The sequence below is a fragment of the Phasianus colchicus genome, chromosome 14 (assembly GCF_987193195.1).
Source record: "Phasianus colchicus chromosome 14, bPhaCol1.hap1.1, whole genome shotgun sequence".
In the NCBI taxonomy this organism is placed as follows: domain Eukaryota; kingdom Metazoa; phylum Chordata; class Aves; order Galliformes; family Phasianidae; genus Phasianus; species Phasianus colchicus.
The window spans coordinates 3,853,505-3,876,759 of NC_143449.1; the positions used below are offsets into that span (position 1 = coordinate 3,853,505).

General features: G+C 45.8%; 5 protein-coding genes and 1 non-coding gene across 7 annotated transcripts; 2 read left to right on the top strand and 4 right to left on the bottom strand.

The window, feature by feature from the left end:
• Positions 1–1,957: 1,957 nt before the first annotated feature.
• On the bottom strand, positions 1,958–4,387 carry RPL39 (ribosomal protein L39). The gene is made up of 3 exons (XM_031602730.2): positions 4,244–4,387; positions 3,963–4,066; positions 1,958–2,287 (listed from the first exon to the last, which is right to left on the bottom strand). The coding sequence occupies exons 1-3, from the start codon at positions 4,244–4,246 to the stop codon at positions 2,239–2,241; spliced, it is 156 nt and encodes a 51-aa protein (XP_031458590.1). The 5' UTR covers positions 4,247–4,387; the 3' UTR covers positions 1,958–2,238.
• LOC116234922 (small nucleolar RNA SNORA69) lies at positions 2,757–2,888 on the bottom strand. The gene has a single exon (XR_004168236.1). It is a non-coding gene; the product is annotated as a small nucleolar RNA SNORA69 (small nucleolar RNA).
• On the bottom strand, positions 4,384–12,076 carry UPF3B (UPF3B regulator of nonsense mediated mRNA decay). The gene is made up of 10 exons (XM_031602731.2): positions 11,758–12,076; positions 11,503–11,609; positions 11,328–11,434; positions 9,802–9,900; positions 9,394–9,504; positions 8,707–8,750; positions 7,886–8,074; positions 7,256–7,407; positions 6,251–6,563; positions 4,384–5,412 (listed from the first exon to the last, which is right to left on the bottom strand). Exons 1-10 carry the CDS (start codon positions 11,932–11,934, stop codon positions 5,266–5,268), a joined length of 1,446 nt encoding a protein of 481 aa, XP_031458591.1. The 5' UTR covers positions 11,935–12,076; the 3' UTR covers positions 4,384–5,265.
• Positions 12,077–12,445: 369 nt separating this feature from the next.
• NDUFA1 (NADH:ubiquinone oxidoreductase subunit A1) lies at positions 12,446–13,188 on the top strand. The gene is made up of 3 exons (XM_031602728.2): positions 12,446–12,641; positions 12,777–12,866; positions 13,093–13,188. The coding sequence occupies exons 1-3, from the start codon at positions 12,540–12,542 to the stop codon at positions 13,111–13,113; spliced, it is 213 nt and encodes a 70-aa protein (XP_031458588.1). The 5' UTR covers positions 12,446–12,539; the 3' UTR covers positions 13,114–13,188.
• Positions 13,189–14,968: 1,780 nt separating this feature from the next.
• On the top strand, positions 14,969–17,115 carry AKAP14 (A-kinase anchoring protein 14). Of its 2 annotated transcripts, none has more exons than XM_031602763.2 (5): positions 14,969–15,231; positions 15,316–15,407; positions 15,550–15,732; positions 16,535–16,587; positions 16,897–17,115. In XM_031602763.2, exons 1-5 carry the CDS (start codon positions 14,979–14,981, stop codon positions 16,982–16,984), a joined length of 669 nt encoding a protein of 222 aa, XP_031458623.2. In that variant the 5' UTR covers positions 14,969–14,978; the 3' UTR covers positions 16,985–17,115. The 2 variants fall into 2 exon arrangements, with proteins under 2 accessions (XP_031458623.2, XP_031458624.2); XM_031602764.2 differs by having other exon boundaries at positions 14,970–15,231; positions 15,553–15,732.
• Positions 17,116–18,384: 1,269 nt separating this feature from the next.
• Positions 18,385–23,156, bottom strand: NKAP (NFKB activating protein). The gene is made up of 9 exons (XM_031602732.2): positions 22,882–23,156; positions 22,525–22,605; positions 21,972–22,045; positions 21,650–21,769; positions 21,493–21,538; positions 21,002–21,117; positions 20,787–20,862; positions 20,153–20,302; positions 18,385–19,521 (listed from the first exon to the last, which is right to left on the bottom strand). The coding sequence occupies exons 1-9, from the start codon at positions 23,121–23,123 to the stop codon at positions 19,347–19,349; spliced, it is 1,080 nt and encodes a 359-aa protein (XP_031458592.1). The 5' UTR covers positions 23,124–23,156; the 3' UTR covers positions 18,385–19,346.
• Between the last annotated feature and the right edge of the window lie 99 nt (positions 23,157–23,255).

Here is a 23,255-nt window from a genome sequence, read left to right on the forward strand (position 1 = left end):
ACAGAGGGATCTGGACAGGGTGATGGTAGGGATGAGCTTCAAGGAGACCAAGTGCTGAGTCCTGCTCTTTGGTCACAACAACCCCAGGCAGAGCTACAGGCCTGGGGCAGAGTGGCTGGCAGGCTGCACAGAGGGAAAGGATCTGTGGGTGTGAGGTGATGACAGGCAGCTGTGAAGGCTTGGGGCATTTGATGTGTGGAGACTTGGGGGAGAATTCAGCCCAGCCAGGCACTCACAACTCTGAGAACTCCCCAGAAAACTGCATGGATGTCGTGGCAGCCTCACATCCCTGCAAATGGCTGACTCCCAGACTTTGTCAGATGGCTATTTGCCTTCTTTGCAGCACTCAGCAGCAGGATGGGCTTTGCCACAGACACATCCAGCACATTGCATCATTGCTGCCTGCTGAGCAGAGGTGATGGCTGACCACAGGCCTGCCCTGGAGAAGGGGACGGTGCAGCCCACGTGGGTTCAGTGCTAAGTCAGAGCCTCCTGCAGTTCCCTGCAGTAAGTAGGCAACTATCAGAGGTCCTGGTGGAGAATGCAGGATATGGGGAGCTTAAGTGCTGACTTCAGTTTAATTCCTTCTCCCCCTTCTCCCTTTAAGTAATTTCTAATTACCATTCTGCTGACAGTATTTTAAATTAAGCTGCACCTGTGGTTGGCATCAAGACAACTCCATAGAGCAGTAAGAGCTCCGAGCAACACAAAGCAGGTTGTCCCATGCAGACATTACGCATTACAGCCTATCTACAGAGTAGATTTCCTAGGAAATAAATCTCTCCCCCCTGTCCTTGATGTATTTTTCCCTCTTTCTCCTTTCCAACCTCATAAATGAAACTCTCAGCTATGCTGAACCCACTCCCCCACCAGGATCCAAACCTCTTGCTCCAGGAGCTGCTCTGCTCCACGCTGCACCCAAGAGCTGCACCTGGAGCCACAGACACTGCAGATACAGCTGTCTCCCCTGGACGACTTGTGTCACGAGGTGAGATCTCTGTAAGTGTCCCACATCACAGCCTGGGCTCCCAAAGAGCCACCTGCAGCTCACATGGGCATGTATCAGGGCCAGGCTTTGCAGGCACACTGCTCAGGCCCAGGGCAGACAGTCACAATATGCAAATCTCACTGACCAGTCTTAGCTTCACATTCACACTGCCTGGACAAGTGCTTTCATAGTTCTTCTATGATATTTCAGCATCTTACCAGTACTGACGCATGGCACTTCAAACACAAGAAAAGCAACCAATCTGAACAGCAACAACAGGACCCCCCTAGGCATTACTATGTGGTCTACCCATAGATGTTCTAAAGGGTTACGTGGGAGGTAACAACGGAGCTGGGAAGAAGCAGAGGCTGGTTTCTGTCACAGGGGATATCTGTACATCCAACATGTCAGCATCAATGGAACTGAGAAAGGGAACTGGAGAGCTTCACACAGGAGGCCACCTTATCCCAGAGGAACCTTCTCAATGTGCTTTGCAGCTCCATAAAATAAAACCAGCGGAGGTAAATGGACTCAACTTCAACATACGGTGACAGTGCTACTTAGTTTTTGTAGTAACATTGCCTAAAACTACCCAAAATGTAACCCCATCTTCCCCAGTCAACAAATCAGAGACCGACACTGTACTTACCTCAGCCACAGGAACTGTGGGTCATGAAGTCTTTTTCAAACCTGAGTGTCCTCTGCCTCCAAAAGCCTTTATTTTTTTCCCCATTATCTGTCTAATAATAGATTTTCACTAGACTAACTACTTTAAAATCAGCTTTGTTTTTACCCCTTTTCTTTAAGAACTGGTGTGTTTGACGCTCTACAATTTACAGTAACTGAGAAGATATAGCCTCACCTGGCTGGAAAGAGCTGGCGAGGTTTTCCATACTAGGTAAGAATGTGTCTGCAGTAACACTACTTTTCTATGCTACCACCCCACTGTACATACACAAAGTCAGCCAATTCATTCAGGTCCATATTTATTAACAAGCCCGTACACTGTTAATACTTATGATGCCTGAAAGAAAGAACACTAATAGAACACAGTCTTCATGTTTCAGATACCAAATGCTTTGAGATTCCTGTTAATATCATGAGCCTGGATTGGCTCATGGAACAAGAACTGAGCACTGCAGTCCAGCACTACAGAAGGAATGACTTGAGGGTTGTTGATCAGCGTTTGGGGTGTATCAATCTGATGCAGAAAGACAAGTGTTATTAGAGTTCCCAGGAGACAGTCTCTCTTACAAGCCCAGTTTGGTCCTTCTCCAGTGTCTCCTTTTGGAGTTGTACCTAACACAAAAACAATGTCAGTTAGCAAAACACGCACAATTGATCATCCAGGTGGACTGAAAACACCTTTAATTAGCTCATCAGTAAAGGATTTCTATCATGCTACAGTGGCAAGCTGCCAACTAAAATCAACTTTGTACTTTCTTTTAGTTTAAATTCCCATCTGTTTACTTTCTTCATTTATTAACCAATTAGCATAGCACTGCGGAGAAATCTAAAGCCTTGAGAAAGAAACATGTCATAGAAAAAGATGCATTAGCACTAGCCTGTGAATGTTTTACCCCCTCTTTTGGAGACAAAAAACCCCATGTACAGTCTGCCCAATGATTGTGAAAGCTATTTCCTGCATGCAATTTGTGTTCTAAGACAAATATAATCATTTTTGATGATGAGCAGCATATGGAAAGTACACTCTTCTGGGAAGTTACATCAAATTATTGATAATGTACATCCATTTATGAGCCACAGGTGATGTTTATGTTAAGGACAAACAGTTTCACCAACACGCAGGTAAAACCAAAGACAGCATTAACAGAATTACTCTCAGCAGGAAAATGACAGTACTCCCACAGAATGAAGCACTGCAATTGCAGCCTGCTATAGCACATAGTTTGGAAGGTAACTGAACTACTTAAGTGCCACAAATTAGACAAAATTTAGAAATTTTGCTGCAAGATAAAATATAACAAAGCAATATAATACAGCGAAAACAGGAGGTTTTTTTTATGCTGGTAACTGAAAGACAAGGGGCACACAATGCTAATTTTCCTAAAAGGAAAAGAGTTAACAGAAGCAAAGGGAACAGAACTCGCAATTCTGTGCTGCCTCATTGCCATAGCCAGCTGCTGGTACTGCTGTTCTCCTCACTGCAGAGGAGAAAAAAAGATCTGGGAGAAAGAATCCTACTCCCCTAAGAAGTCTGGGCAGCAGAGCACATGGGCTACACAATGAGCTGGCTGCGCAGTGACTGGTCTGGCTGGAGGCTTTAAACCAAAGGGCTCACAGTGGCACCATCTTTTGCACAGCTGGCATTTAGCTGGTATGCTGCAATACTCTCTTACTGCACTTTCTTGAATGTAATGCTTGAAAACAAGTGCTATAGGCAAAGAAAAGGGAACTACTGCAAATTAGTTTCAGTCACAAATCAAGCACTTTATATTGTCGATTTCATCTCCCTACACCCAAGGAGGCTTCTGGTTCTTCATGCACCTCAGAACACGTGCTCTGTATGTTCTGTAAGGCGCTGCTCCTTAAGAAGGCAGCAAGAGAGGGAAGGCTATTGGACAGGGAAGGAGCTGGAAGAGGAATCTCAGCAGAACGGCTGCTGATGTGACATTCTGGAATAATTCTTCCACAGACACAGCTTATGCTTTCCGTTTCAATTAACTGACCGTTAATCAAAGTTGGCTCATCTCAACAGCTGATTTACACCCATAAATACTTACAGAACGCAGAAATGAATTCGAGAAGGAGAAGCTGGGATCCCCAAACTCAGGGGAAAAAACCAAAACAGAACCTGTGGAGATCCGCAGCCCGCATACCGCGCGAGAGCTGCCTCCGTGCAGCGCACACTGCAGCTTCTCCAGCCTTCACGCCGTTCCGCACAGGAACGCCATGCCGAGCCTGCGCAGTGCTGGGCCGCGGCTCCTCAAAGAGCAACGGCCGATCCCATTACCTGATCTTATTGCCCGTTTTCATGCGAATCCATTGCGGAATGGGCCGGTTCTGCTTCTGCTTCTTGGCGAGGAAGCGTTTGATCTTGAAGGTCTTGTGAGACGACTGCAAGAGAAAGCGGCACTCAGCGCGGGGAGCTCGGCCGGGCCCCGCCGCGGGCGAGGCGATAACCGGCACCCTCCCGCCCCGCCAGAGCCCGCCGCGAGCCCCGAGTCACCGCCCGGCGGGGAAGCGGGCCGGGAGCGGCGCGTCCCGGCGCCGGATGGCGGCCGATGGCCTCACCATAGCGCTGCGCGGCACGGCGACGCGGAGATGGCGGCTGCGGAAGAGGCGGAAGGGGCGGGGCGAGGGCGGGGCGGCGGCGCGGGGCCGTGAGCACAGCGCCCCCCTGCGGCGCGGCTGAGTGACGCAACTGCGGCTGCGACGGTTTGCGGACGTTTATTGGGCTCGGTACAAAAAGCGGCACGGCTAAAAGGCGCTACCTTAACGGAGCCGCTACCGGCGGAGTCTTTCCGGGCTGTAAAACAACACTTCAAAACAGAGGGAAGATGAAGCACAGACCGAGGGCGGCAGTTGGGAAACGTTTCAGACTCGAACAGAAGCGGATGCTCTGTACAACTACGTTCGATCAAAATAAGCATTTCAGTGTAAGTAGACTTTACAAAAGAATTTCAAGCAGTATCCCATATTAAGCCAGCTTATTCATACACTCCAACTTAATTCTTTCTCGAGGAAGGGCTCTCCCCTCCTCAGCTCATTGTGCAATTCCAGATGTTCTCCTTTTCAGAACCAGAGCGCTCTGCTCCACCCCTACCTCACCCTCCGGCAGACCTGGCTCGGTGCTACTGCTCTAAAGGAGCCGTCATCGCTTTGGCAGGAGCTCCACACGGCATGGCAACACCGTGTTAACAGCACAACACTGCAAGCTTGCTCTGCTCGAGTGCATGGTACAGTGGCTCCAATGGCTCTACAGTAAAGCTCTGCATTAGATCCAGGTGTCATCTCCTCCTGACCGCATGACTCGTTTATTATCACACTTAAGGCCACAAAGTCTTTCTACTTTGCAAAGGTTCTCTTCTCTGTTGTAGTTAGATGCTAGGAAAATAAATTCAAATAACTGAAAATACAATGAGAACATTTCAAATTCCAAATCTACAACTGAGGTTCTTTAGCCAGAAACATCCAACAGCGCAATGCCCCTCTTCTTCCTTTGTTCCTTCTTCGCTTCGAAGGCACTTCTGGATTGCGTAGTACAAGCTCTTTGGCTGCACAGACAGTCAGAACACATAAGGCCTGCATGCTGGTCACTCCTCTTCCTTCACGTTACTGCTCTCACTCTCTTGTTTCTTCTCTGCTCCCTGATCTGTGGACTTTGCAGCACTGTCTTCATACTGACACAATCTGCTTCGGCTTCGGGCTCCAGGCTGGTACAGCTGCATTGCTGGACGATCCTGAAATAAATCAAAACTATTTAGACCCCTTCAGAGCTCCAGCGCTCTCAAGGTTATAATGACATCAGCAATATAACAAAAGGCTCAATTTCAAACTTCTCAGACTGTTCTAAAATATATTATTCTACCAAGGTGGCCACATAACTTCAACTGGCTCAAACCAAGGTTGCCCCTGTTCAAGCCACAAAGGACTGCACCTGCTTGAAGTTATCAGTACTTCACTTCCATCTTTAAGAGACTAGTTCAGTTCTCCCACTTGCAGAACGCAGACCAACTTGGAAGTTCCTCCAAAACCTCTTCAATTCGTATCCAATAATGTCTTAGGTGACACAGAAGACTTACATATTGCTACCTTATGTGCTTGTACTGCAGAAGCAGAGCTGCAGAGCACATAAAACTGAACTCCAAGCATTTCATCATGAATTTGTTCTTAGGATGTTATGTTTGGCATGTAATAGCCTTGTCCTTGGTTTTGGAGGAACCTGGTTAATCACTCTCCTACTCCGAGATACATTTTCAGGCACATACATCAAAAGATGCAGTTTAGCAATGCTGTACCAACGCCTGCCAATGGGCCGGATTGCTATCAAATGAATTGGAATCATGGCATCTACAATTTAGCCCACTACCTTGGCTTAATTTCTGTACAGTGACAAGGAAAAAAATATCAATGCACGAAAAATCTCATAAAAAAATTGGCAGTCTTTCTATCAGCTTGTTACATTAACACGGAGAACTATGACAGAAACAATACGGTTCTTTCTTCACAGTGCATTTACCCTAAAAACACAAACAGGTCTCTATGAATTAAACACATAAAATTGAAGAAACACAGCACCTTGTTTCTGATACGATCCCTCTTAATCGTATCCTCTTTTTTATCATCTTTGGTTACTTTCTCAGATTTGTCCATGCCGCAGGTAAAGTCTGTAAGATCACTTTTCTTTCCCTTATCTCTGAGCAAGTCTCTCTCCTTTTTCACCTCTTCCTCTTTTCTTCTAAAAACCTTTTCTTTCTCAAAGCGCTCTTTCTGCCTCCGACGCTCTTCTTCTTGGCGCCTCAGTTTCTCCCTCTGTGCTCTCTCATATTCTCTGTCTCTTTCAAAATCTCTATCTCGATCCCTGTAGTCCTTTACACACTCATCTTCCGATCTGTATGAAAACAAAACTGAAGATGAAGCTCAAAAGATTCACCAAACAGAGCTGGGAGATCAATGTAACACTGGTGTAAATTTGCAATATGAAGACGACAGACTGGTAGGTTCTAGTTTTGGGAAACTGTCCTAACCCAAGTCATGCACGATAACCAGAGATGGCACCAAGTGCTGGCATTTCTTAGCCTTCTGGTCACATAGCTAGCCGAGCCTCCTCTGGCTTTGAAAGCATCTAAATTTCTCTGCCCCACATGGCAGAACCGAACCCTGAATAGATCATGAAGCTGCTGAGTATTAGGTTTTCAACTTTGACCTTCTATAAGACTCAAAGGGACTAGTAAGTGCAGTATGCCTCTCCTCTTGTCACGGTTATAATTCTTTCATTGCAAGGATTGTGCTCTCAGCCCGCTGTAGGTCCCCTACACCTGGGCTTCTCTTGTGGAGTTCCTAGAGAGAGTTGCAAAAAACCTTAAAAGTTTGTCCACTAGTGAAGAAATGACGTAATTCACACATCTTCTCACAATCATGGGGATGTTGCACTGCCACAGAAAACACATCCCACACCTTATATGAGAAAAATCATTTGAAAGGAATTGCAAAACATGGTCATGGCAGAGAAGCCTGACCCTCGGTATGATCAGGAAACATGTTATATATACATATAGATATTTATAGCAAGTACTAGAATACTTTTTTGCCTTCTCTTCTTTTGTCTCCCCATCAGATCGTTTGGCAGATGCACTACTCGCATTTTTTTCCTCCCTCAGAGTCTCTCTTTCCAGTTTCTTGGATTTTTCTTTTTTCTCCAAGTCTTTCTCATCTTTTTCAGGCTTCTTAAGTAGCTACAAAGAAAACACAAGTCTCAACTAAAAAGCTCACTCTAATACATATTTGTCTGGCACAACACTGAAATTGCATCAAGGGAACCACAGCCCAGTAAGAAATACACATTATTTTACTGCAAATTGCAGTACTTTAAAAGCTGGAGTGTATGAGTAAGCTTAATCCACACAACATATTGGATTTTTTTTCCTAAAACACACGTTAGAAAGCTTAAAAATAAGTCTCTATTTCATAGTAAAGTCACAATTTTGTTCACCACAGCATGTACAAGTCACATGACAAAAGCTTTAAGTATTACTATGAAGCATTACAGCACGTTAACTTTTACAATGCCTACTATTAAATATTACAAAAAAGTGGTAATTTACGAACACCAAACTCATGTGATTCTTCACACAGAGCACATTTTGAAAGACTTATATACAAATAATAGGGGAAAAGGAATGTAACAGTTTATAATAAAGAACTGTTCTAGACCTTAATCTTTGGTTCTTCTTTTGATCTGTCTCTTTCTTTTTCTGGACATCTGTCTACCTTCTTCAGTTTTTCTGCTTCTTTTCTCTTTCTTCTCTCCTCCTCCTTCCATTTTCTTCTTTCTTCTTCCCTTTGTCTTTTTCTTTCCAATTCTCTCCTCCTCCTCTCCTCTCTCTTTTCCTCTCTGAGCCTCTACATGTGTCAAAAACAAAGAAATAGTGTATCTCTTTAAGCCCAACAGGGTATTTTGCTACAAAGTGATGGAATATTCCATTAGAAAATAACTCATCTCAAAACTTTCCCTATTACAAAGCCACTGTTTTCTCTATAGTGCTATTGTGAACCTGAACACATTATTACAGCATCAATTTTTTAAAGCATAGCACAAGTCAAGATTTATGGGAGGAAAAGACACTGGACTCCGCCTTTATCATTCTAATTTCAAATCATCAGTGATTTTCTGAATTGCGTTAAAATGAGATTAAGTGCTAGGAGAAAGATTATTTATAAGGACCTCAGCCACAATTGCATTAAAACGCAAGCATTTAAATGAGATCTGGTTTGGCAGTGCTACAGAATGTCCAGCATGGTGCTAGCTGTGACCAGAATGCACAGAAAACATCACTGTTATTACAAAAGCCAGTGTTCTTATAGTTTAACATATGTGAACTACCTACAAGCAAGGAAATTGGATCAAAAGCTGCTTCTTCAAAAAGAAGAGCAGTAACGTATCAATAAGCACCCTGCAACATATGCACTCAGGCTCTAAATGAGCAAATTATTGTATCTGCAAGCAACAAGAAGATTCTGGGCAGAAGCCTTACCTGCTTATTTTTCAGGAAGTTCAGTAAGGGAGTAGTCTTTTTAGCTAGAAAATATATGAAAGCTAGTGTAAACAATGTTTTATCTGGTACTGCAATACCTGTAACAAAATTCTATATAGCATGAAGAAGCCTTATGGACTATGCAGTCTACCTCCTCTTCCATCCAGCTATACTATACAGCAGTGAAACAAGTATTCCAATCCTACTCCACAACAATCGTTACAATTCTAAAATTTTGTTTAGGATGCTCATAAGTTTTCCAGCACACCTATATCTAAAGGGATATTTACCCTGTCTTATCTGTTTCTCAGCTTTCCTCACTGATAGTTGTAGCATGCTCCAAAAAGATCCTTCTAGTCCATTTTACTCGAGCACAATAGAACATCACCACACCTCACCAAAACACAGCCACTCCACAGCCTTGTCCAGCTAATAAACATCAGTTCAAAACCCAAAGGAAGATTACCATATAAAACTTAAGGAGAAAAATTTAGATCATAAGAGTAAAAAAAAAAAAAAAGAAAAAGAAAAATCACATCGAGTAGTATTAGCCTAAAGGTTTAACAACACCAGGTGAACACAAAACTTACAAGACGCCTCAAGGCTGAGAAATCACGACTTAAAGATACACCACATACTTTGCTTGGTGCTTTAGGAAAAGGTAACTTAGCATGCAGATTTCCATACCAATCAGCTCTTTGTTTCTTGCCTCTATTTCCTCTAATAAGGTTTCAGGAGTGGAGGTTAACTTCTCATCATCTGCACTGTAACTTTCCAAAAACTTCTTGTACTCTGGATCTACAGAGAGAAGAAAAAAAATGTATTGGAGCATGAAAAGAATCCACTTGGTCATTGCTGGAAGTCTGGAATAGACTAGTGCAAGTTGCACTGTTTACATGATGCCTTTTCATGAAGTGTCCACCCTCAAAGAATTTGCTGTAAATATGACAGCTATACAAAACAGATCTGCAGCCAAACGACCAGCAGTAGTAAGGTTTGCATGTAATTCTATCAATACACAAAATACTGCATTCAAACTACTTCTAGGACTTTCAAGTCTCTAGGCATGCAAAACAAGCTAGCCAGCTTTTATACCATCTTCAATTGTCCCCGTTTTGGCATCCTTTTTCTTGCTCTTCTTCTTTGCAGCTTTCTGGAAAGGTGCAAACTCTACTATGGCAGCATATTCCTGACCTTTTAAGAGAGGAGGGGAAAAACTGCATTAAGACAGAAATGAAACAGGCATTAAATAGAGCATATCATGCACATCTACAACAGAAAGATGAGTTGTGCCAGAAACACACAATACTAGAAGGGACTAATGGAACAACATAAAACATAAATTATTTTCAAAGCTTTTAATTAAATAACTTTTAGAGAGAGCAAAAATTCATGAAACAAATTGTCTTGCAGTGTTAACAGAATACCAGGTTTGCAGACCCTGAACAAGAGGGAAATGCCAGATGCCCACAGCTGCCAGCTCAGCCACCTCCCTTACACTGCACAGCCCTCATCCTGCAGCCCACATCTGTGCTGTGCAAGCAGCAGGGAACATTTCACTTAAGGCAATTAAGGCAAATCTCACCTTTTTGACAAAATGCAATAGAATGGAACATCCACACATTGCAAACAGGCTTTGGAGTTTTATTTTCCAACAGGGATGCTGCATTTATGGCAGCATTAACCTAGCACTATTGTTTGGCACGATAAATATGGTGAATATGGTGAGTGAGCCATTACATTACAAAGGAGCATCTTTAGAAAATATGCAGGCATTATTAGAACCCCATTATGCACCTCCTAAATAAAAGGTTTTCACAGGCAGAGCTGTATGTCACATAAAACACCCAGATGGATTAAAAGATCCATATAGATTTGAAACAAAGCTAAGTGGGAAGTTCTCAGCCTACTAAAGCCCAAAGGAATACTCCTGTCACAGCTTCCACTGAATTTGAGATTTTAAGGTCTGACAGTGAGAGAGTAGCAAGGATTGGTGTTACCCAATGTAAGCAGTTTTTTGGTTTGTTTTTTTTTAATGTGAATGTAAAGGATGTGAACTGTACTGAATATGTAAGGCACAGTTAGAACAGAGCTAAGTAGTACTCAAACTCTTGGAGAAGCACCCTGAGAACAACATTTGTTTCCCACAAGATCAATGTCTCAGGAGAGCAGACAACTCCACAATTTGGGTTGCAGGGAAAAAACTGTTCTCTGCACCAAACCAAGGCAGCTCACTCTGACGTAAGCAAGACAGGCCTTGATTAGTACTACAGAGTGATCAAAAGTACGTCATGCTGGAGCAGGGATGGGCAGGACGAGGTGACACCACCGACCTCAGCCTCGACACCACCCAGCGCTCTGCTCAGCCCTCATGCAATGAGGGGCACAAGTGCTGGCCATGCTGACACCAACCTCGCCTCTATAACGGCTCCAGCACCACCTGAGCTGAGCACACCCACGTCTGACATCTGATACCTAAAAATTAACCTAACTTACTTCCCACTGAGCGTAAGGTGCTACTTTTGTTTGGATATCTTCTACCATGTTCACGGTGCTGCCTACAGGCAGAAACAGCCCACATGCCGCCCTCCAGCCCCCGGCCCAGCCCCGGGGCCACCTGCCTTTGTGATCCACGAAGACATAGCCATCGAAGCGGTCCCGGAACAGCACGATGTCCTCCTGGTTCCTGAAGTTGATGTAGGCGCGGGAGAAGACGTGCGGGTACAGGCTGCGGGGAGAGGCAGTGAGAGGCGGGCGGGCGGAACGCGAGGCGGGGAGCAGCGGGCGGGGCCCTACCTGGAATCGTTGGCGAAGAACTCGAAGTAGTCGTGCTCGGGCAAGGGCTGCAGGTGCTCCTCCAGCTGCTCCCGGGTGAGGCTGGGCGGCAGCCGCCGGATCACCACCTGCAGCACGGCCCGGCGTTACAGCAGCGCCGAGGGCCGCCCCCCCTTTCTCTCCTTCTTCCTCTCCCCGTTCATCTTCCACCCCCTCCCCGACGCGGCCCCAGCTTCCTCCGCCGCCGCGCCGGGCCTCGCTCGGGCCGGGCCGCACCTTGCTCAGCGTCTCCTTCTTGTCCTTGGGCCGCTCCAGCCGCTCGAGCTCGGCGGTGCCGCCGGTCCTCCCGTCAGAGCCGCCCGCCGCCCCCGAGCCGCCTCCCGGCACCGCTCCCGGTCCGGCAGGGGCCCCGCGCCGCTCCTTGGGCCTGGCGTTCTCCTTGTCCTCCTTCATCCCGGGCCGCGGGGCTGCGCCGCGCACCCCAACGCGCCCATTGGCCGCGCGCCTCTCGCGGCTGCGCCTTAGCGGGCCGCCAGCCGCGCCCTCGGCCGAGGCCTCTTCGCCCCCGCGCGGCCTGGAAGGTTGCTACTTCCGGCGTGCCCTGCGCGGCCTGGAAAACTACGACTTCCGGCGTACCCCGCGCGGAGTGGAAAACTACGACTTCCGGCGTACCCCGCGCGGAGTGGAAAACTACGACTTCCGGCGTACCCCGCGCGGAGTGGACAACTACGACTTCCGGCGTGCCCCGCGCGGAGTGGAAAACTACGACTTCCGCCGTGCCCCGCGCGGAGTGGAAAACTACGACTTCCGGCGTGCCCCGCGCGGAGTGGAAAACTACGACTTCCGGCGTGCCCCGCGCGGAGTGGAAAACTACGACATCCGGTGTGCCCCGCGCGGAGTGGAAAACGACGACATCCGGCGTGCCCCGCGCGGAGTGGAAAACTACGACTTCCGGCATGCCCCGCGCGGCCGGGAGGTCTGCAGTTCCCGGCGCGGGGCGTGTCGGGTGTGCCCTCAGCTGAACTGGAAGCGGGGACGGTGGTGGCGGTGCCGGCGCGATGTGGTACGAGATCCTGCCTGGCATGGCCATCATGGGCGTCTGCCTCAGCATCCCCGGTCTCTCCACCATCTACATGCACCGGTGGTGCAACGGCGGCAAGGTCAGCGCTTCCGGGCCGCCTCGACCCTCCGAGGCTCCTCAGGCCGCGGCCTGCTTCCCAGCCCCCTTTCCCTTCGCCCCCCGCTTTGCACTTTCCCCGTGCCGCTCCATAACGCGCAGCCCCGTGTGCCCGCAGGAGAAGAGGATTGCCCGCAATCCGTACCAATGGACGCTGATGGAGAGGGACCGGAGGCTGTCGGGGGTCAACAAGTACTACGTGTCCAAGGCAGGTGCTGGGAAGGGCCGTGCGCCCTGAGCTCTGTGCTGGGCACGGGGTGCTGCTGGAGCTTGCTCTGGGTGCTGCTGGGACAAGGGTTTTGTTATGGCTTAGGTGCACGAGGAATGGGGGTTGAGAAGTGGCACGTTGAGCTGTGCCTTCTGCCCAGCAGACGTGGTTAGGGGACAAGAGCTGTGCGTGTACTGCTGTTACTTCTTCACTCTTTCTTTTTCAGGGTCTGGAGAACATCGACTAAGGCAGCGCACCTCAAAGAAGCCACAGATCTGTGTATGACAATCTAGGTCTCTAATAAAGATATACATGTATTTAACCATTGTATCTGTGTTGCTGTAAGCTTTGGATGGAATTAGTTTCCTCTGGAAAAGAAAAACTGCTAGATGCAAAATGTCAGATGTGGAAGTGAAATGCAGACCTTGTGTCACTTGCTGCAGATGAAAACAAATGATAGTATATGGCACTCATAAGAGAGAAGCTAGAATACATTTATTTACATAACGTAGATATAACGTAGTGATTTAACAGCAACTTCTCAAGATTTGGGATAACTGGATATGTTTGATTATTTACTGCATAGAGGGTAGGGTAAACACATAGGAGGCCCTCCCACTGAGTCATGAGGTTCAGAGTGGACACCCTTGCTTCTTAAACTTGAAATGATGAAGGTAAAGAGCCCAAGCACAGCTGGATCCACTTGTAGTTCTAGATTTGGTCAACAGTTTATGTCTAAAGGATTATATGTGCACAGTCAATCTAATATATAGTCTTAGTGAAGCTTGTATTGCTTACAACCAATGTAAGACGTGATCTTAGTGAAGCTAACAAAGCCTAAAATGCACTATCAGTCACTTACCAAGGATCTGTACCAGCATGCTGTCTTGACATCAAGTACGAGATCTCTGTACAGGCATAACCTCAATAGGTTTCCCTACTCATGGGGAGATCCTGTTGTGCAGCCAGCTGCTGTGCAGGAGAGCTCAAGGTAGGCTCTTGGGCTGACCCTGTTCATGGGGTATGGCTGACTCATAGCTGTAAGTTTGCTTTTTAGGCGCATGCTCAATTGGTCTTCAGCTGTTGAACAAGGTGTCTGCTATCAGCTCTTTCAGCCCCCCAGGTCTGAGGCAGATTTGTGGTTGTTAATCTACCTTAGCAAAATCTAAGTACTGTTGCTCATTGTCTATTGACCTCGTCTGTAAGGTCAGGTTTAAGGAGGCAGTTGGGGGAAGGAAGAGAATGGGTGGCAGGGAGCATATTGTCACATCACCACACTGAATCAAGTGTTTCACTTTGAGGCATAGAGGTGTGGAACAACCAGAAACAATCAGATATTGAACAAGGCACAGTCATGTAAACTAGAAATTTCTGAAACCACTGTGGCTGGAAAATTAAGCCTTAGCTACACAAAAGCTACAGAAATAGCACCAGGCTGGCAACAAACAACCCTTATACTGAGGATACCCAGCACTAGAAATCGTGTGTTAACTGTAGCTAAGCCTGTTTCTCTGTTTTACAGAAGTATCTTGGTAATGCAGTTTCCTTTATTTGCTTGTAGCCACACTGAAAAAAGTAGCAAATATTGTGGGAACAGAAAATACACGGATGTAAGTAGAGTTCTGAATTTATAGCAGCATAAATGACAGCAAGCTTAGACTCAAATTTGCATCTCAATTCCTGCAAGGAGTGGTTGGGATGTGACTGAAGAGTTTCTCAGTCCTTCTGAGCAATACATCTGTCATGGTTTGTGTCCCTGAGCAGGGCCAGAAGCACCTGATGCTTCTCTGGGGGCACTCTGTGCTCGGGCTCTACAAGAAGGTGAGTAAGGCCTTCCAGCTGCTCAGGCTTCCTAAATATTGTCAGCCTTGTGTTTTGTCAAAGCTGCCTGTTTGTTCCTGTGGTAACATCCCACTGTCATGGAAGAGTGGCTGCTGGGGATTTTGCACCCTGCGTTTTATGAAAATGTCTGAAGCCTTTTCCATCAGCAGCCCTCAGGCTCTGAGGAGCTCAGTGCCAAGGAAGCTCTGTACAGCAGGCTGTGTTTGCAGAGCTGCAGGCGGGTTCTGTTCCCAAAATGTCCTTGGGCGGACTGTTGGCACATGGGTTGCCATGCCAACAGAACACAAAGAGCAGTGGTGGAGCTCCTTCAGGCACTGCCAGCCACTACCTAACCACACTCCCCCAGACCTCCTCTTTGGAAAGGGCATTTCCAAAGTAACAGCTTCTCTGTTATTATCTGTCAAGCCAATGGACAAGGAAAATGAAAATGCTGCCACTGAGAAGATAGCACACATGATTGTGAAAAAGGCAATACATGCTGCACAAGAATATTATCTAAATTATGTGCAGAAAGAAGAAGAAGGTAAGGAGCTTGCTCTATTTGCCATGTCTTACCATGTTTCAGAGCTTTCCCAGAAGGATTTTCACAGCATTTTATCCTTTTCAGAAGCTGAATACGCCGTCAGAAATATTCAGTGGGCAACATGTGAAGACTTCTCAGTGGAGAGGGGACAGCAGCAAATCGAAGAATACATTTCTGTGAGTGACAATTCCAACCACTCAGTTAGATTGTGCCCTCTTACTGTTGAACAGTGTGAAAAATTAAATAAAAACACCCCCATTCCTTTTAGCATCTCCCTTTGGTTATGCCTGCTAAATAGCGTGTGCTCTGTTTGTTCAGCAGACATGGGAGCTTCACAAGAGCTGGCTTCACTGCTCAGAGTTTCTCTGGGAAGAAGATCTTCAGTACAGCAAGAAGTATCACTATAGAGTTCTCTGGAGCATCCCAACACGCAGAAAACCCATCCCACTAGCAACAGCAAGCACCTATTTTGTGATAGAGATCTCAAAAACCAAACCTGTTGTAAGTATTTAGAAGTGGCACACAGCAATCCTTTAAGGCACAGCAGCCAAACACCAGCTTTCTTTACCTTGAACGACAGGAAGCAGTAATTTCAACAGTTCTAGCCTCTAACAACAGATCTTTGGAGTTAAAGTTTGTAACTGCACTCCAAAGGGACCAATTTTATCATCGAGACCATATTTAATATTTTTCCTTGGTATTATATTGCATTATGTTCTGGAAAAGGCTTGAGAAAACTAATTTGTAAAGCATAATATTCTAAAGGTATTTCCTTCTCTTTACTTCTTCCTTTAAGTTTCCATTGCACTTGTTACTGAAATTCTTTAATTAATCATATTACGTACACTTCCACAGCTCAGTGTTCAACCTGTACAATGGTATTTTGTGACTCAAGACCAAACCAAACCTGCACAGTGTAGGTTTTTATGTCCCCTGTTGTCGTACTGTACCTTAGCCTTTCTAGCTGGTGGCTATCAACCCCCAAGCAGCAACCCAGAAATCACTGCCACTGGTCACAGATCTTATCCTAGCACAAAATTAACATTGGAATTTCTGAGTCATCCCCTTTATGAAGAGAACATTTAATCAAAATTTAAATCAAATCAATTTAAAACAATTTAAATCAAATCAATTTAAATCAAAGAAAATTTAAAATCAAAATTTTAAACGGTGCTAATCAGAAATGTTGCACAGAGTTGTTTTTAAAGGGGATAGATATTAGTTCTCATCTAATCAAAACATTTGCTTTCTTTGGTCCTGTAGCTCCATATGTGAACTTCACCCTGTCTCTCCTCTCTTGCAGACCCTGCCTGTGGAGGTATTCTTCTTTCTGGAGTCCAGCAGGCTGATTCACAGGTATGCACTGTTGCTTTTCTATCACTGCCATGACTGGGGAGGTTCTAGCAAGCTGTTCCTTGCCAAAACAAGCAAGAAGCCTGTTGTAAATGAGATGTTCACACTAATATCAGAGAGGCAGAAGAAGATGTCAATATTTTGTTAAGCAAAACCAAAGGACCCTGCCTTCACTCTACCGCAAGTGTGAGCAGCCACATCTGCATTCTACATAATGAGTTTTTAATAGCTTTGTGCAGTTCTAGCAAGCACTGATTTTTGAAGCAGATAGGCATTTGTCTTGCTATTTGACCTTTTTACTCTCTCCTCCAGACCGGAGCACTGTCGATTTAGAGAAAAGTGGTTGAAGGACATCATTGAAAATAAAATCATACTCAGGGAAAGGCTTAAATTACCATGAACAGCTCCAATTCACCACCACTCTTTGGTATTTTGAAGAGAATCAACATGATGAAGGAAAAACGGTTATTTCTTCTTAACTTGTGGATTAACTTGTAGGTATGGAAGCAGAATTAAATCAGTGTTAAACTATGGGCTGAGCTGGCTGCTGGTTTTACATGACAGTCCCTTGCAGATATGGGTGAGCGCAACAGGTCTGACTGAACCAAGCTCCAGAGTGCAGACAGGAAGAAGCAGTGTGGGCTGTGTGTGCCATTCGTGAATGCCAGACCTGCAGAACTCTAGGGCAAAAAGAACTCACTGGACTTATCAGGGCAAGGAAGTGGTTGGATGGTTGCAGCCAGAAGGTTGTGAGCAACGGCTTTATGTCCAGGTGGAGGCCCACCTGGGTGTCCTCCAGGGGTCCATCTTGGGACCAGTGCTCTTCAACATCATTGTCAATGACATGGATGATGAGATTGGCTGATGACATAGCGGTGCAGTTGACACAATAGAAGGAAGGTCTGCCATCCAGAGGGACCTGGACAGGCTTGAAAAGTGGGCCCATGAGAAGTTCATAAAGTTCAACAAGGCCAAGAACGAGTTCTTGCAATTGAATCAGGGCAATCCCAGATATGTATACAGTCCGGGAGAAGAACACATTGAGAGGGTGGAGAAGGACTCAGGGATTCTGGTGGGCAAAAAAAAAGCTGGGCATGAGCCAGCAGCATGGTCTTGCAGCCTACAAGGCCAACAGTATATTGGGCTGCATGAACAGAGGGACAAGGAAGGGGATTGTTGTCCTCTGCTCTGCCCTCGCAAGGCCCCACCTGGAGTACTGCATCCAGGCCCAGGGCCCCCAGCACAAGAAGGATGCAAAGCTGTTAGACTGGGTCCAGAGGAGGCCATGAAGATGTTCATAGGGCTGGAGCCCTCTCCTCTAAAGAAAGGCTGAAGGAGCTGGGCTTGTTTAGCCTGGAGAAGAAAGGGCTTCAGGGAGACCTCACTGTGGCCTTTCAGTACCTGAAGGGGCCGAAATGTAGGGACAGACTCTTTGTCAAGGAATCTTCCCAGTGGTCGTGGCTTTAAATTCAGAGAAGAGAGATTAGGTTAGATACTTGGAGGAAATTCTTTGCCCAGACAGTGCTGAAGCCCTGGCACCGCTGCCCAGAGCTGTGGGTGCTCATCCCTGGAGGTGCCCAAGGTCTGGCTGGGTGAGCCTTGGGCAGCCTAAGCTGTGGGGAAGCAGCCAGTTCATGGCAATGAGTTGGGACTGGATGATCTTCAAGGTCCCTTCTAACCCAAGCCATTCTGTGATTCCATTATTTTTGTTGCACAAACATTCAAGTCATCTCTGCTGCCAAAACTACAACACAGACGCAAGAAGAAAAAAAATAGCCTCAAGAATACATTGTTTTTAAACACATTTAAAAAAAAATAACTCCCTTCTTTTTGGAAATACACAGTTGAATCAAAGGTAGCCACCATCAGTAGCCTTCTGAGTACAGTTTTAAAAGAGCCATGCCATACAATTGAAACAGACCAAATGAAAATAACACAGAAGTTAAAATAAGACTTTAATCTAGAACATTTCCATGTCCACAGACAAAATAAAATAAAATAAATTGAAAGATATTTCCTTGTTACCACCTGTCTACAACCAGGTTTCAACCACTGCACCCCACTGCTCCAATACCTATGTATAACATAGTAGAAACAGAAGCAAGCAACTTGTTTACAACAGGTTTTGGTAGAATCCAGACCAGACCTTGCTACTACTGTTACTGTCATCTTATACTCCAGTTGCAGTCTGCTTCCTTTAAAGTAACTGAAGGTAATCTACATTAAATTACAAACTTATTTCTATTTACAAGTGTTCTTGGAATCACAAAACAAACTAAACGTTGTTTTGATAAAAAATAAAATCTAAAATTTACGAAAAATACATAAACAGGAATTTAGGGATTCCTTAATTTTCATAACCATCAGTAGCAGCTTGCTTGTGATGGCCAATCTACTCTCATTAATGAGAAAAAATGCAAAACAGCACTTATCAGCATCAGCAGCATGTCCCAGAGTTCTCCCATGGAATCCACCTGCTTGTCCAATTCTAAATGAGCACAGAACTTTACTACCTCCAACCTCCCTTGCCTGTTCCTTCCCTGTAATCTTTCAATTTACAGGGATTCCTTGCAGGTGGTGAGCAAATCATCCAAGAAAATCTGATAGAAGTAATCCTGTTTTCTTGATACAAATCAAGAGTTCCTGGGGCTTGGTCCTGCTGGGTGAAAGGCACTGCAGCACTTGCAGCTTTTTTCAGATCATGGCTGGAACAGGTCAGCTGCTGTTTGACAGCATCTATGGCATACAGTTCAAATGGGGAATTATTTTTCTTCTTTGCCCTTAGTCTTTCTGTAGACCATCTCTCGAAAGCTTGCGAGGATCTTATTCTCTCTTTTTCTCCTCTCCTCCTGGTTGAAGGATGCCAGAGCTCTCTTTTCATCTGCGCTGTAAATTTGGTTCTCTTTACGCAGACGCACAGCTTCCATTCGACGATGTCTGTGGAGGAAAATATTGTATACATAAGCACAGGCAGAAGGATGTAATGCCCCATCACAGCTTCCATCCATTAACTAACCTGAAGATTTTGAGGGGCTAATAAACAAAGACACCTAAAACAGGGAACCCAAACTGCACAGAAACCTCCAAGGAATGAGCATGGCTGAGCTGACTTCTGAGGCTGTTTGCTCTCAGGCAGTGAGCAGGAAATCCCTCATGATTCCAGGGTGTCAGGGTGCTAGCTTGCCAAAATACAAATTAACCTCCTTTTGTACTGGTAGAAAAAGAAGGTATGGCAGACCTCCCACACTGATTTGTCTCATACCGAAGAGGCAGTGCATAACCTCTGCTGTCCAAACACACAACCCTTAAGCCACCAGAGACAAGCATCTAATTTGATAGAGAATGAAGCATACTATCTGGAAATAATTTTTATTATTCAGGAAAAAGTGACCTTAAGAAACTATGCATCTATATGTAGCAGTAGAGTTCAGCATACGTCACTGGAAGCGTACAGAGCACGTGCTTTTCAAAGCTTGCAGCTAGAGCTTGAAAACAGCTTTTCAGCAGGCCAACAAAGGAAGCAGTTTTGGAAAATGTTACTGAAACATTACCATCATCAAAAGCATACCTGCTGCCACTCATTACATAACCGGAGCTCTCAAACGATGCAATTTCTTCACTGGTCAAACCAATCTCACCTCTCCGAGGTATGCGTTTTCCTGCTTTTACATACTCTGCCATTGCTGCACCTTCACCTGGCAACAGGGCATGCCCATAGCTATATAAATAAACAGAGAGATAAACAGCAGAGATTTTAATCAGTCTCAACTAGAGTAATTCTGAGCTAAACATCCAGCTTCCCTAATAGTTACTGGCTACAGCAACATTTTAAAGATTTTCCTAATCTTTCCCAAGTATATTCCCATTTCATACTTAAGGCTAATCTTAGCAAGAACATTTTAAGTAACCAGTTTAATAAATTCTGGTTAAACAGTGATAAAGGCTGTATAAAGTCACAACACTGCAGAGCATTAGAGTAAAGGCACTTTACTGAAGTAAAGATGAGTTAATTTTCTCTGAATCCAGGCTAAAATGCATAAAACAGACTTTTCTACGTGAAATCAGGTCAGAGTACAGACTAGTACCGTTACCACTTCTGCCTTAGCTTCTGGTACAGCATCCCTCTCTGATACAGTCTTTTTGAACAGAAATCTTCACTCTAGATTTCCTAATTTGATCGAGGTACCATTTAGAGTACTCACTTCAAAGGCCTATCATCTTGAGACGCATGTGTTTTGGGAGCTTCTGGTCCAATCAAGCTATCAGCTTCTGTATTTTCTGCAATGATCAAACAGCAAAGCAAATTAATACTGTGTTCTTTGTTATCAGAACAGTCAATAGGTCAGCAAACACCTAACAAAAAAAAAAGCATGAAAAGAACAACACGAATTTTCAAGACAAATTTATGGGAACCTACTTGATCTCTCAATCCAGAGATCTTCCCCTTGAAGTGTTTCATCATCAGAATCTTCACTGCTTGAATCACTGGATTCCTTCCGGCTCTTTTTATTTTTCTTTTTTTTATACTTCTTCCTGCAATAAAGTCAAAGTTATCCAGCAATGAAAAAAAAAAGATGAAAAAACATGCTAGGGAACATACTCCAGTTATGAGTTTCTCAAGGTACCTTCCACCAAGGACAGTCCGCATTTATATTGTTTGATTGAAAACAACTGATAGTTAAAGACAACCTATCTACTGTTACACCTTTCATACAACACTAGAAAGTGGTTCCCTGTGTTTCAAGGATCTCTCTGTGCTCTATGATTCTGTACATTTGAAGCCAGTCAGATTATGACTGTCCAACAGCATTTAGGGCTCTAATTACAGGAGTGCTCAGCCTCCCTCAGTTCCTGCAAAGACAGTGCTTAAAGGCAGATGCAATTACACTTAACAGCCTGGAAACTTACTTCCTGTGCTTCCTTTTCTTCTTTTTGCTTTTCTTTTTATCTTCATCTGAAAACAAACAAACAAAGAAAGGAAGATCAAAAAGAGTATACAGAATAAATAACTGTCCCTGCCAGAATGCCTCAGCACACATCTCAGACATAATTTCTTTTTTCTTACCACTGGAGCTCTGGTCGGACTCTGACTCGCTGTCACTGTCCTCAGAATGTTTTCTGTGTTTTCGTTTGGATGCCTTCCGCTTTTTCTTCTTTCTTTTCTTCTTCTTTTTCCTTTTTTCCTCTGGAATGTTTTCAAAAGATAATGTTAGAGAAAGATGAAGACTTACTTCCACACATACATCTGGACCTTCTCAACGCAAGGGGGCCAATCACACTCATCACACTCACTTCAACCAAAGTCAGTGAACTTTCTGACAGCAACAACAGCAGTTTCTAGGTAGTTACTGATTATCAAAATGAGTTGTATAAACAAAGCCAAATACCTTCTGAGCTGGAATCTGAAGAGCTACTCTTGGATTTTGCCTCTTCGTCTTCTACTGGTGTATGCTCATCAGAACTGAAGAAAAATGAGTTTTTCTTTTTAAAATCTATTTTGTAGTATTTAGTAACTAAAGATCAAATGTACACATACACATGCTTGCAGACTGTGAGCCTGTACTTGCAACAGAGCAAACTGTGCAACAGCCCGTGTGCAAGAGAGCAACTGCTTTCAGAACCACAGCACAACAGGCATGTGGTCTACAGTACAGAATGAATCATAGAATGGCTTGGGCTGAAAAGGACCATAATGATCATCTAGTTTCAACCCCCCTGCCACAGGAAATCACATAGTTGTGTCACATCTTGTGTAACTGGTATGCTGGGATTATCTGAATAACGTCACAGTTTGCTTAGGTTGGTTCAGATGCTTCTGACACAATAAAATGTGGCGAATGGAGCAGTGGAGGGCTAATGCATTACTGTAAATTCTTCTAGAATTGGTATCATAAAAACCAGAGAGAAAATAAAACAGTGAGAAGTAAGACTGTGCCTTACTCAGGGTCAGGAACCTTTGGTGAAAGCCCCCAGACTTCAGGTGCGCCCAGCTCTCCGATTCTCTCTCTCTCATTCAGTCTCCTGGAATGAAGCACACCGTTACTGGAGGCTGACACGCTGCACGCAGCAAACGCCTGCTGGAAGCCTTACATTTGCGAGCACGTCCGACTTTCTATAGCAACTTGAGAAAGGGGGTTAAAGACCAACCCAGCGGCCGAGCGGGCAGAGGCCGCCCCGGCACACAGGCACACAGGCACACGGGCACCGACAACGGCTGCCAGCCGGCAGCAATACGTGCCGTTGTGCAGGGAGAGCCCGCAGCCCCGCCTGGCCCCCGGCTCCGCGGGCGGTACTCGCCTCTGCCGCAGGATCTCCTCCTTCTCCTTCTCGTAGTACTCGGGCCAGGCCTTGCCGTGATGGTGCCCGTGGTGCGCGGAGGCGCGAGGCCCGCCGGGGCTACGCTCCCGGGAGCGGGACCAGCTGCGGCTCCGCCGGTGGCAGCCGCGCCGCGAACCGTTGCGAGAGCGGGACCGGGAGCGGCGGCCGCGACGCTCGGGGCTGGCGGCGGACGGGCTGCGAGAGCGCGATACCGGCGCCATGATGGCGCGGCGGCACTTCCGGGGGGCGCGGCGGCACTTCCGGGAGGCGCGGCGGCACTTCCGGCGGCCACCGCGCCGCGCTGCGCTGCGCTGCTCTGCCGGGGGCGGGCGGGCGGCGGTGGGGCGCGGGGC